The 13,719-nt window shown below is 32.7% G+C and overlaps 1 protein-coding gene across 11 annotated transcripts in view; it reads right to left on the reverse strand.

Moving 5' to 3' along the window:
- Positions 1–8,831: 8,831 nt before the first annotated feature.
- The window catches only part of LOC149551696 (RNA-binding (RRM/RBD/RNP motifs) family protein), a 100,521-nt gene continuing 95,633 nt past the window's right edge, over positions 8,832–13,719 (reverse strand). For all 11 annotated transcript variants that reach the window (XM_089787217.1, XM_089787219.1, XM_089787222.1 and 8 more), the window contains 4 exons: positions 9,594–9,662; positions 9,441–9,506; positions 9,254–9,322; positions 8,832–9,126 (listed from right to left, as the gene is read on the reverse strand). In XM_089787217.1, the coding sequence (XP_089643343.1) occupies positions 9,061–9,126; positions 9,254–9,322; positions 9,441–9,506; positions 9,594–9,662 (270 nt within the window). In that variant the 3' untranslated portion in view covers positions 8,832–9,060. The remainder of the gene's footprint in view (positions 9,127–9,253; positions 9,323–9,440; positions 9,507–9,593; positions 9,663–13,719) is intronic.

The raw sequence follows: 13,719 nt of genomic DNA on the forward strand, positions 1-13,719 counted from the left end.
TGGCTCATTACAAGACTCCTTATCAATTGGGACCTATTGTTGGTTATAGATGGAAGCATTCCTCTGATTGGCCTCCTGGAGGTACAGACATGGATCGTCAGGAGCTTTCTCAAATTCTGGCCTCTAGAGAGTGTTCCTCTTTGCTTGGTCCAAATGTATTGGCTTGGGGCGGTACCTTGTCTGGTAAATATCATGTCTCTGCTGGGTATCAGGAGATAACTAGACAATTATTTGGGGATGCTGAGGTCCCTTGGTGGAAGCAAGTTTGGAATAAAGTTTCTTGGTCCAAGTGCAATTTTTTCATGTGGCTAGTGGCTCACAACCGTTGTCTTACCTGGGATAATCTTTGTAAATGTGGATTTCAGGGCCCCTCTTATTGTGTTTTGTGTGGTAATGGAGAGGAGTATGTCTCCCATCTGTTCTTCCATTGCTCCTATTCTACTCAGATATGGCACCTTTGGTGGAGCGCTTGGGGTTGCTCTTGTCGGCATGCTTCCTCTTTGCCTGAGTTCTGGGCTCGCTTGGGTAGTGCTCCCTCCAAGTCTTCTTCTCTCCATGTTGCTTGGATTGCTGGCTCATCTTTCATGCTTTGGCATATCTGGTTGGAGAGGAATCGTCGCATATTCCAAGATGTTCGGCTTGGTGTTTTGCATCTTTGGTGGAAAATATCACATTCTCTCCAGGAAACTATTCTTGTGAAGTGTGAGCTTGATGGGGGTATGGATCTGGTTGATCTTGCTATCTGTAATCGCCTCAATTTTCATCTACAGGATGGGGTTGCGGCTCATAGGTTTCCTTCTATGTCCAGGCAGCTTCACCATCAGAGGAAGGGTCGGGTCAACCGGGATGGGCACTGGACTCCTCCTCCCTGTGGAGTTCTGAAAATTAACACTGATGGTTCTTCTCGTGGGAATCTTGGTCCGGCTGGTATTGGCGGAGTGGCTCATTGTAGTTCTGGGAATGTTAAATTTTTCTTCTCAATTCATAAGGGTGATTATACTAACAATCTCATGGAAGCTCAGGCTATTTTATATGCTGTGGAACAGTGTTGCTTGTGGGGATGGAGTAAGATTATTTGTGAGTCTGATTCCCATGTGGTGGTGAACATGCTTTCTTCGCAAGAGCTTGAGGATGTTAGTTGGCAGCTGGCCACTGTTGTTAAGCAGATTCTTTTCTTCTCTTCCTCTTTTCAGTTCATTAGGTTCAAGTATATTCCGCGAGAATGGAATAGACCTGCTGATTGTTTAGCCAAATGGGCTTCTAGTCATGATCCGGGTTGGAATATTAGGGATAGGGGGCAACTGTCCTTTGAGATGGTGCAAGAATTTGATGATCTTGTTGCTCAGGATCGAGCTCCTTGTTGAGCTCTCCTTGTTGTATTCCTTTCTGTCTTAATAAATTTTTACCCCTCTTTTTGCAAACACAGAAGGTACTTCTTGATGAATATAGTAGATGGCATAATAAAAAGGTAATTACGATATAAATTTCTTGATGAATATAGTAGATGGCATAATAAAAAGGTAATTACGATATAAATTTAATCTAATAGAAAAGATTGTTAAAAAGAGTAGTTAACAATGATATTAGAGTTTGCAATAGGGGGGCACTATGAGTGTAACTACTTTTTGGGCTTAATTTCCATCAGCACGCGCTCTTTCACATAGTTTTGGGAATAAGTTTTTGCTAAATATAAATATAGTAAAAGTGTGGCTTCTTGTTCTTAAGCCATTTTGGTCTTTGCTCTCAGCAAATTCAAGGTTTATGTAATTCTAGTGTAGCATATCAGCATGTTTTGTTAAATTTAGGGATGTAATGAAGAAATATGTTTATGTAGAAATTTTGTAATTATTTTAATAATATTAATATAAATAGACTTTTTGTCTTTTGTAAAATAAAAAAAAGTTGTAATGTCAAAAAATTACATACCATACAATTCTAAGTTATAATTTGTGTTTTCTTTACTATTCACTCTTATAATGTAAGTTTGATAACACTTAAAACCAATGCTTAAGCCTTCTATCCAAAAACTAACATAAGCCTAACTTGAAATTCAATTTTATTTTTTATTATGTGTATGCAACTTGTTGCAAGCATGATGGTGCTAAGCTTACTAAGCATATTTGACAAATGTTTTAATAAATCTTTTTTTTTCCTTTTTTGCACACCAAAACTCTTATTGCAACAACTTAGTTCACTAAAAACTATTGTTTTGATGACAATATGATAATTTATTTTGAGTCATTTTAAACGCGGGGCATAATTTTCACTTTGAGATCTCCTTCCCTTTTGCATACACACATTCTTTTAGCATATTATGAATATATTAACATTTCTATTTTTATCTTTTGGTTTTCAAATCACATTGCTCCATCTATCAATCTAATGTTGTAGTTATGAGTTATCATAAGTCTCATAAGATTATTAATATTAATTTGTGTGTATCAATATCATTTTATTTGATGTTTTATGGTTTTTAGATTATCAACATTTTCCCTAGCCTCCTCAACAACATTTTTTCCCTCGTACCTCTTGTCTATGGAAATTAAGGATTTTGTTTTTATTTCTATTTGCAATCCTTGAGATTAAATTTTAGTCATACTTGAATCCTTAAACATCTTGAGTCTTTCATTTTATTTCCTTAATAATTTTATAGTAATTATAATATTTTAATTTCTTACTTATATTATTTTGTAGCAAGAGCTTGTACTTATAAGCCTTAAGCATCCCTTTGTGATTGGATTGTCTTGATTATTTCCCCTTTCTTCTAGGAGAAAAGATTACTTTCAAAAATATTTTAGAAAAAATTATAATTATTGTAAATTATAAAAATTACCAAAATTACTAATTATGTTCTTCCTCTTGATAATATTGGTGGTCTCATCTCCTAGTTTGTATACCATATGCATAGTATTATGAGTAGTTTCTTTATTATTTGAAGTAGGTTACATATTGTATTTGATGTATTCCTCGTCCTAGGTATACTTTGATTAGGTGTTCATATTATTGGTGAAGTGGAAAGGCTCACAAAGAGCCCACCAGGAATCAAGTCTTGTTGAGTGCAAGGCTCTCGACATCTAAAAGGGATGAGGCGGGATCGTGCCCTGGGCGAATTTGGCAGATTGGATACCGCTCAGTCCTTGGTTCTTAACCAAAGAGACTAGGCGAAAAAAGTTGAATCTCCATCAAAAAAATATCTAATAGACTATTTTAGGTTGAAATATTAAATTATGAATTTTACCATATTGACAAACTCGTATTCAACCTTTCACTTTTTCTTTTTCCTAGATACAATTATAATATTAGTTGCATTCAAGTTTAATGAATATTGTCATTCTATCAATAATGTGATTTATTTAATTAATTAATTATATTTATTTCTTATCATAAACCTGTGTACCTCTCATATCTCTGGTCTTATTGATTTTGCCTCTTATTATTTAGTTTAGTTTTTTTTTTCTTGAATATAAAGTACCCAAGCATGATTGCATGAATTGCCTTGTGGATGCATGACCACCTTGACAATCAGATATATACCTTTGTTCACTAAAATGGTTTATAAGTTCCTTGTCATAATTGGTTATTTTAGTTTTCATTTTAGTTTCCCATTTTCTATCTTAATTCTACAAGTGTTGTTATTTTTTATCATGCGTAAACATTTAACCCTCTATAAATGTTGGCATCTTAAAGATTGGAAAATAATTTATCTGTCCACATTCACACAATTTAATAGAAGAAAATCACTTTCATTTTTTCCATGTATACATTTCCTTGCTAGTAGCTTATGAATCTAATTGAAATAGGCCAAATTTAATACGCTAAGTAAAAGAGAAAATTTTGTTGGTAAAATAAGTAGCTTATGTTTTCTTCATCTCTTCTAATAGATTTTTAATGGGCTTCTAAGATAGTTAAGGAAAACACGTTATTCCAAGTAATTTAAATTAGTTGTTTTACATCTCTGATGTCTTGGTTAACTTGGCACACTTCTTAAATAACTAGGCATTTGTACTTTAATTTCAATCAATCTATATAATCAATTTCATCTTTGATGAAAAAATGATCATAGTTATATTTTTTAAAGACTATTTCAAGTGGACAAAAGTTGTGTGTAGTGCTAGTGCTTTCCTTCATTTATCCAAACGTGCCAGCTTTGTTACTTAACTTTTTAATGTTCATTATTTTTTAATAATAGATATTGTTATTTGAATATGATTTCCAATACTATATGCAATTTTGTTACATATGCAAACACTTTGTTCAAGGTAACGAGGAGAGGGACTTCCTTTGTTAGAAGGATATAGTATTGGGGCCAAGATAAATCATTTATAGCCCTTCAACCTCTCTTTAGTTTCCTTCCATTGATTTATTCTAATAGCTTGCTTGTAATATGAACTAGCTTATTTCGCGAGTGATTGTTGTCCCTTACAATCAACTAGTTGGCAATAACCACCAAATCATATTTAATTAAAAATATTGGTTATATGTGTGCATACCCAAATGTCGTAAGCACTTCAATCATGTTTATCTCCTCCCTTTTCCACTTCTCCCCACACTCATTTTGTTTTCCTTCGAGACTTTGCAGTGATACCAAAACTTCCTCTTTAACAAACATATTTCATCACCTAATCTAGTTTCCATGTCAACACATCATATTCAACATTCGAAAGAATACAATTTGATTGATCAAATCCAATCAACTTTTTTATTTTTTAATAATATATATTTATTATGTGAATATGATTTCCACCACTACATTCAATTTTCTTATAAATGAAAATATTTTGTTTAGGGTAACGAACATCCTTTGTTAGAAGGATATAGTACTGGAGCCAAGATAAATCATTTCTAGCCCTCCAACCTCTCTTTTATTATAATTTCATAGATCTATTCCAACTCACATGTAGTATGAACTACCTTATTTTGTGAGTGATTTTTGTCCCTTCTTTTCAACTAGCTGACATTAACCACCAACTCGTATTTAATTAAAAATATTGATCATATGTGTGCATACCCATGTCACAATCATATCTATCTCCTCCCTTTTCCACTTCTCCCCACATTCATTTTGTTCTTCTCCTTCAAGACTTTGCAGTGATACAAAAAAAATCATCTTTAACAAACATATTGCATCTCTTAATCTAGTTTTCATGTCAACACCTCATATTCAACATGGAAAAGAATACAATTTGATTAATCAAATCCAATCAACTTCATTATTTTTTAATAATAAACATTGTTATTTGAATATGATTTCCAATACTACATTCAATTTTGTTTTATAATATATACATGTTCAAGATAACGAGGAGATGAACTTCCTTTGTTAGAAGGATATAGTATTGGAGCCTAGATAAAGCATTTTTCTAGCCCTTCAACCTCTCTTTATTTTCCTTTCATTGATCTATTCCAATGACTCACTTGTAATATGAACTAGCTTATTTTGTGAGTGATTGTTGTCCTTTATTACCAACTAGTTGACATTAACCACCAAATCATATTTAATTAAAAATATTGATCATATGTGTGCATACCCAAGTGTTGCAACCACTTCAATCATGTCTATCTCCTCCCTTTTCCACTTCTCCCCACATTCATTTTGTTCTTCTCCTCCAAAACTTTGCAATGATACCACAAATTCCTCTTTAACAAACATATTTCATCTACACCTCATATTCAACATTGGCAAGAATATGATTTGATTAATCAAATTCAATCAACTTAATAGAAAACCTCCTTTACGAGTTTTAGTAAATATATACTTCCTATTGAAATGCCTTTAAAAATATTTACAAACTACTTGACAAGCCTACAAAATATGATATATGTGATTGAGTGCATTCAGATGAACACATTGGAGACTACATTCTTTCTATCCATCCTATGAGGTACTAAAGGAAATCTCCCTCTTCTCATAGTGTTTGAAATAAAAACTACTGGATTTACATGGTTTTTAGTTGCCAATAGTTCTAGTCTTGGCTTTTTTAGTTCTAGTCTTGGCTTTTTTATTTCAAATTTCCTTAACTGTATTTGTGTTCATACATCTAATATTGCTCTTAATGTTTCTTCAAAAGAATTTTACAAACATTGGAAAAGATACCTAAGAATAATCGTCCTTGGCCCTATCACATTCCCCACTTTATTTCATGCTATGCCCATATCCTTATAATTGTTTCCTCAATAGACCAAATATTCATCCAATGGGTGCTATACTTTTCACAATACATTGATCCATAAAATTTATCGACGAGATAAGCTTAATGTTAAAGCACGCCAATGATCCATTTACTTACAACCAAACAACATAAACTAACCATTCCTCTCTCACCTACATTCTTTTAATGCCTCTACATCAAAATTTTCCCCTAATTATACACATCACTTCCTCTCCCTTAGTAGTTTCCTTTTCTATTGCTACTACTCATAATTTTGTTAACTTGGCACATAAGGATGTCTAGACACAAAACAAATCAACAAATATTAAATAGACTTGCAAAGGTTCCTAAAGTGAATGTCATGTCCATTGGAAAAGGTTAGCAACCTTAGACGGGGAAGAAATTTGACATTTTTCATAGAAGTGGCAATTGAACATCAAACAACTAATCGACATTCACAATATATATATATTATTCACTTATTAAGTATTATATAAGCATTTGCAGAGTTGTGTGAATGACAAGCCAATACAATATTTTATGTATATATTTAAGAGCATTTTCAATAGGGCATACCATCAAAGTACACAAACATATTTCATGGTTATTATGATAACTAATTTTTATTAGTTATGTCTCTTAACATGCTTAAACCTCAATGCATTGGTAGTACACAAGAAGTGTAATGCTTTAATAAATTTTGATAGTCCCTATAGCAAGAATCAATAATAATTCAAGATCACTTCTTGTGGGAGTTATAATGTTGTGAGAGGTTTCATTTTCAAAAATTGGGATTGATTTGGTAGAGCTTTGTTGTTTAAATTACATTCTTTCTTAAAAACTTAGATACTATGAAAGTTATATTCGAGGTTCCTCTTATAGTCATGTATTCACAAATTACATTTAACTTGAAAATTTACAAATCTATCAAATTTGCATATCATATTCCTAATTGTCCTAATTGATTCCTCAATACTTGAATTAAAATCTATAATAGTACTTTTATATTGAAACCTACCAACATTTTAATAGAACTTTATTTTAAAAAATAATTATATAATTTACACTAAGTTTTATTTTAAATTTTATTTGAAAACATATTACAATTATTTGCTCTAGTTCACCAATCTTCTAAAAAGAACTTTATTTTAAAAAATAATTATATAATTTACACTAAGTTTTATTTTAAATTTTATTTGAAAACATATTACAATTATTTGCTCTAGTTCACCAATCTTCTAAAAATCCTAATAAAATATTTAATTTACTTTATTTTTCACTATTATTTTTAATCATTTATATTTATTTGTGTGATCTTAATTATTTAATTAATTTTATTATAAATCAATTACTTTACTGTAAATGTAAAAGACTCTTTGTATTCATCAACTTATGAACAGTTAGTACAACATTTTTCTTTATTCATTTTTTAAATATATATATATTTTTTAAATCTTAAATATAATTCTAAAATCAAATATTATAATAATATGTTTTAAAACTATTTATTTGAATGACTCCATATCAAATCTCTTCTTCGTGTAAATAATCAATATTTTTCTTGTTATTTTTATGCACACTTCTCTTTTATCTTATTATAATTTTAAAATCAAATATTCAGGAACTTTCTACTTTTTACAAATTGTAATCATTTTTTCTCTCCAAATGTATGTCATAATTTTTTACCATATATAAACAATTTATTCATTAAAACTATTCATTTCATTTCATAAACTTGCTTAGACCAATTTTTTAAATTTTTAAATTTTTTATTTTTTTATTTTTTTTTAAGGCAAAGCTATTATTTTGCCTTCAATAGAAAATACGTAATTTAAAAAAAAAAATTAAAATTAAACTGAATGCCGAGTCCCCACAAGCCAATTGCCATTGCAATTACAAACCTCAACGGTATGCAGGCAATCAATTTAACAACCATAACTCACAAAAATGGAGGCACCAATACCGCAGACACAATAAATTTATAATACTCGCATATTCTATATAATAAATATCGATATACAATAACTGAGTATAAAATTTAAATGTATAGGGTGATGAAGTCATGTCTTTTGGTAACAAAGAACAATTACCGATATATAACATTGGATAAACTTTTCTGGCACATTTTCTGCTTCTCTTTTCAGGGCCATAAAGAAGATCTGGTTCAACTTACTTTTAAAAGTTTTATGCATGTAATTTTCTCTGCAATTGTCTCTTTGTTGCATCTTCGTTGCACTTTGCTAGTACCGATCAGAAAATGCAAGTTTGAATAATATAGAGTATGCCTTCCAAACATCTACACCCTTGTTCTTAGAATTAGTTTTGTTTTCTTCATGAATCTCGATTATAGCACAAATCAGTTTATGTTTTCTTAAGAAGTTTGTACAATGTTTTTTTAATGTTGTTTATTTATAATGTTCTTCTGCCCTGTTAACACACAAACTATTTACCTTTTTATAAGGCAATTATTAGTTGGAAAATATATCACTATTCTTAAAGAACATTTGGTGAAATACATTTTAATGACCATTTCTAATTATTTGATTAGAACTAGTATGTTTATTTCAAAATCCTTTATCTGTGGGATGTCAATTCTCTAGTCTTCACTTGATGTGAACCCATTCCATGCTTTTACTTCATGATTAGTAAGGCAATTCGTATATGATAAGATAGAATGCACTATTCAATCAAACAATAAGCAACTGCATTTTAAGCTTAAACAATGAAAGTACTTATACCTCACAAATTGCTATTTCTTTTAACAATAAAAGTTATAGCAACACCCACTTCGTATCACTTACAGATAAAGATGTACATATAGTGAATAGATGCAATTCAACCGCTGCAAAAATGTTTTAGGTTCTCTTAACCAAGTACTCTCTAAAGATCGGGTCACATTGGCTTGCATGGATCACTGATCGTCATTGCCTCTATCTTCTAGGCCACTCATATCAAGAATTGATGCATCCACAAGGGACTGAAAACAAGAAATTACACGTGTTACGAATGAAGAACGGAGAGAGAAAACTGAACTCAACGCTATGGAAACATCAACATGAGAAAAAGATTTCTTGATAAAAAATCATATTTGATATCAAACACACCTGTAATTCTTCTTCACTGCTTTTGAGTTTTTCTGTATAATCTCTAATCTGCAAGAAGCAACTTTGCATCTGCCCATCAAAATAGAGACCAAGAAATATTACATTCATTTGGTACAAGCTCATGGCATAATCTCATAATAACAATCTAGGCAAGTTACTGCGGCCAATATGTCAATAGCAAGCAGACCTTCCTAAAGTGTGTTTCACGTTGCAAAGTTGCTTTCCTGACAAGAGCAATGGATTCCTCCAGTTTCTGATCACAGAGAAAAAATCAGACTCCATGTTTCACTGAACAATATAGATTTTTAATTTAGATTTTAACATTGCCAGTTGATTTCACCTGTGATTTCTTCTGCATCTCAGATATGAGAAGTGATTTCTTATCAGACTCCTCCTCCATTCTGGTAATCTACAACAAGAACATTCTTCTTCTCATTAAACTAGAAAAACATCCATACTGTACAAATTTTAGAGAACAAAACTCGCAGAGCTTCCTATTCCAACTCAATTCTGATTTTTTTAAAACACAAATGAAGGCCTGAGCCTAATGGTTGATTCAAAAAATTCGGTTGATTCAAAAAATTCTCAACAACAAAGAAAACCATGCATAGAAGACAAAAAGAAACAGAATTTGGAACCCATTTGACAGTGTAATATTCTTAAACACTGTTTCAATCATGGTTTGACTTCTGTTTGTAATAAAACTTTCAAAAGAAAAATGTTGTCATTTAACTAGATAGCAAACAAAGGAGTCAATAACTGCAAAAGAATGTATCCAATTATAAAATAAATATAGTGCGAAAAACCTTCTGTAAATTAGGTCAGTTTGATCAGCCCTTCCAATGCATTGCCTCATTTGTTAGCTATGCGAAATAGCAAATACTAAGTCATTGTGCACGCACAGCATTGGCTCTCAAAGCTGTTGAATCCCCAAACCCTAAAGGGGCTTAAACCCTACGGAAAGTTGGCATAATCAATTAAACTTGCAACTTGATATCAGGCAAAGTCAACTTTGAACCAATTCACAAGAAAATGTTTCTCCTTTGGGCCCTGCCAGGTGGAGGGAGGTAATCCCTGAAAGACCAATTTACAGGATAAGTAAAAAGATAGTTGTAACGAATCTTGGATATAAACCATACCCTTTACACTGTAGAGCTCCAAATCTTGCCACCAGTCTTGAATGTAGTGTTTTATATCTATCAAGACAACTAATCCCTTTTAAGCAAAATCCAACTCATCCCTAAGGCTCAAGATACATCACTTTTTATTCACAAAAGATGTGTTCATCAAATTGCAGTTCATGCATGATTGTAAAATAAACCAAAAATGAATGGCCTTAAAGAATAATACTTGAGATGGCCTTTAAAGACATGATACTGCTAGAGCTATGGGATATGCAAGGTAGGAAAAACAAATAAAAATAAATGTATAGAGAAGACTTTATGCTTAGTATTCTGTATATGAGATTGTGTGATGAATAGGGTAACATGCTGCAGATTGGTGCCCTCATCCTATTGGTTGCTACTGTAGAATCCAATAGTACCAGAAACACACACTTCCATCTACACTGCCATCAATATTGTGAACAGGGAGAAACCTCTAAACAACAAACTTCCATCTACAAAACTTATTCCACCATAGAGACCACCCAATGCCTTGGTCAGACCCCATAGGATACAAACAAGCAGAAAATACTAACAAATACCCATGTTTACACCCTTTAGAACAATCATCCTTGTTACAGAGGGAAAACACTAAAAACTTGAATTGTGTTGCATTGAAGACTGTCAAGCACTAAGTATACGTTAAAACAGTTAAACCTTATGAGGCTTTCATGACATAACAGCAAGCAGAGGAAAGGTTGTAAATCAAGGCCAATGCACGATGCCCAAAAGGAAACTACACATAAGATATATGCCCATTACGAGCACTTTGGTTGTTGTCTAATGATGATATTACACACAATCATCCTTCATTCAATGCATAAGCCTCTTGGGTTTAAAAGTCTTTGATTCGTGAACATTAAACTAGAAAGGTAGACCTACCATTGGTCAAGCAACTAGAATAGAATTTGCCCACGTCATTCAAGGAACCAAATTGAGCATAAACCAGGGGCCATCACAAGTCAAAGACACTGGCACCACATGGCACTCATTGATACCTCATTGCAAAAGAGAGAAAATATGTATTAAAAAGCTAAGAGAACTAAAAGCGAAATGTTAGTAGACTTTTCCATTGCCCACACAATTGCACAACTCCACTTAATTGGCTGTGTGCAAGCTCTTGGATCGTCCCATCTCCTCTTATGTACCAACAATTAGCTTTCACTTTCTCATTGTTTATCCCTTCATTAGTGACTATTCCAGCTCATGGCATAGGTTGCATTCACTTCTTGGGTGATTTATTCCTCATTGGTCCATAGGAATGTGTATGGATATTTTTATTGTGGTGATATGCATGGACAATTTTGTGGTGCCACATGATTGTGATGACAACATGTAGACCTAAATATTACTTATTTATGGGCACCTCATTCTTCAATGTGAACTAGTTTGACTTAGAATGATTTGTCACCTTTGGCAGTGACAAATTCAACCCAAAAGGCTTATGTCAATTGTTATTCTTGATTAATTCTTTAAAAAATCACTACTTAAGATTACTTTTCCCACTTATAACTTAATGGCTTTCATTCTGCATCTATTATGTCAATCAATGTGAGATTGTTGATGTCGATGTGAAGGCATGTTTCATTATGGCATATATTGTGAAGTCTCACTATCATGAGACAACTTCTGATAAAAATTTGATCAGGGTCGTGATATTTAATATATGAGAGATTATATCGTAATATCATATTTCAATTTGATAATTGCTTGATTATTTGAGGTATTAGTGAGTGATGATTAGGGGAAAGCACCAAATAACCATTAGGGGGTCCAATATCCATGACCTTTTTGTCGTGTTGACCCTCCAATAACTACTATTAAAGGAGCCCCAAAATGATAACACATGTACCAATAGATGATTGCACATGTGCTACAAGTTGATCATTTTTTAGCTTGTTTGGTCAGTGATTGACCCATTTGTGCACCACGATTAGGACATTCCATAAAGACTACTAGGACACTTGACCACAAGTACTGGCATATTTGAGTGAACGACTATTGGTGCAAAAACATAGCAAGTATTAGGGGGCACTTTGAAAAGGCCATTTTTGACCACTTGGAGTTTGACAGTCTCTATAGAGAGATCCACGAATACCCAGAAGTTGAAACCTTAGCTTTAAGCAATTAACTCACATACAAACTTGTACCAAAAAAATCGCTGAACTCCAACTTACAGTTTAGTATATGTAGGTGCACGAAGTTAGCCTATGCAGCTACTGGGTTGCTTCCCCTAGTTGATTGTTGATTTAATAGATTGATGCCTAATTGCTAAATTGTTTGCTTCCTTGATCCCAAGGTGAAGTGAGATTGATATGGATTTGATGATTGTTTGTTTGAGCTTGCTGATTGGTTGATATCATAGTTCCCAATTTCGAGCATGGTGCGGAATCAGCAAGGCTGTCTTGCCTCAGCAAAAACTCAAAAAGACTCAACAAAGTGAAAAAAAACCCAAGAAATTTAAAGATTTTTACGGATTTAAAACCATTTGCATGCACCCTTAAGTAAATAAACCTTAAAAACGCAATAACATCATCAATAGAAGCTAATTTTATCACATACACAAGTTTAGATCAATTACATGACTATAAACTATAAACATAAATTATAGCTTCAAGAAAAAGCACACATGATATATAAATATTCTCAATTATATATAAAACACATGGAATGTGAAATTCATAGCATCACATGTTCCAAACAAATATCAAAGCAAAAATTACAAGTCTATGGCTCAGCCACTCAAAGGATCAAGAATCCTTCCCAAGAAGGCATCTAATGTATGTCTTGGATTATATAGAGCCATAATGTATTTTAGACTACGAATATCCAAAGATTTGCAACAAGGGATATGTATTATGAAGAGTGTTATGATCATGATATAACATTGACCTTTTAGTTGCTCAGACGTATAGTTTGTTGGGGGTTTGGGGAACACCATAACAACATTGATGGTAACACCCCTTGTGTGTGTTTGAGGGTGCGAGAGAGAGGTGGAGAGATGGGTCTAGATCTTGGAGGAGAGAGAAGAGAGTGAGATAAAGAGAGCTAGAGAGAGGGGACGAAGGAAGAGTGATAGAGGACAGAGAGAGAGAGGTCTAGAGTTCAAAGAAGATAAAGAGAGTTGGATCAAAGTGAGAATCGTAATTGAGCCTGCTGATTACTGAAATTTGAGTAAGTTTGAAAAGTTATAAGATATTCTAAAACCTAGAATTCGCATTGTAACTAATATAGATCTGAAACCGCTCTTGTACATCCTAACAATATATACATGAAATATAACTTTAAGAAAGGAAGAGAATG

Source organism: Cupressus sempervirens, chromosome 6, assembly GCF_028749045.1.
Source record: "Cupressus sempervirens isolate cs-2001-9-10 chromosome 6, ASM2874904v1, whole genome shotgun sequence".
Classification (NCBI taxonomy): domain Eukaryota; kingdom Viridiplantae; phylum Streptophyta; class Pinopsida; order Cupressales; family Cupressaceae; genus Cupressus; species Cupressus sempervirens.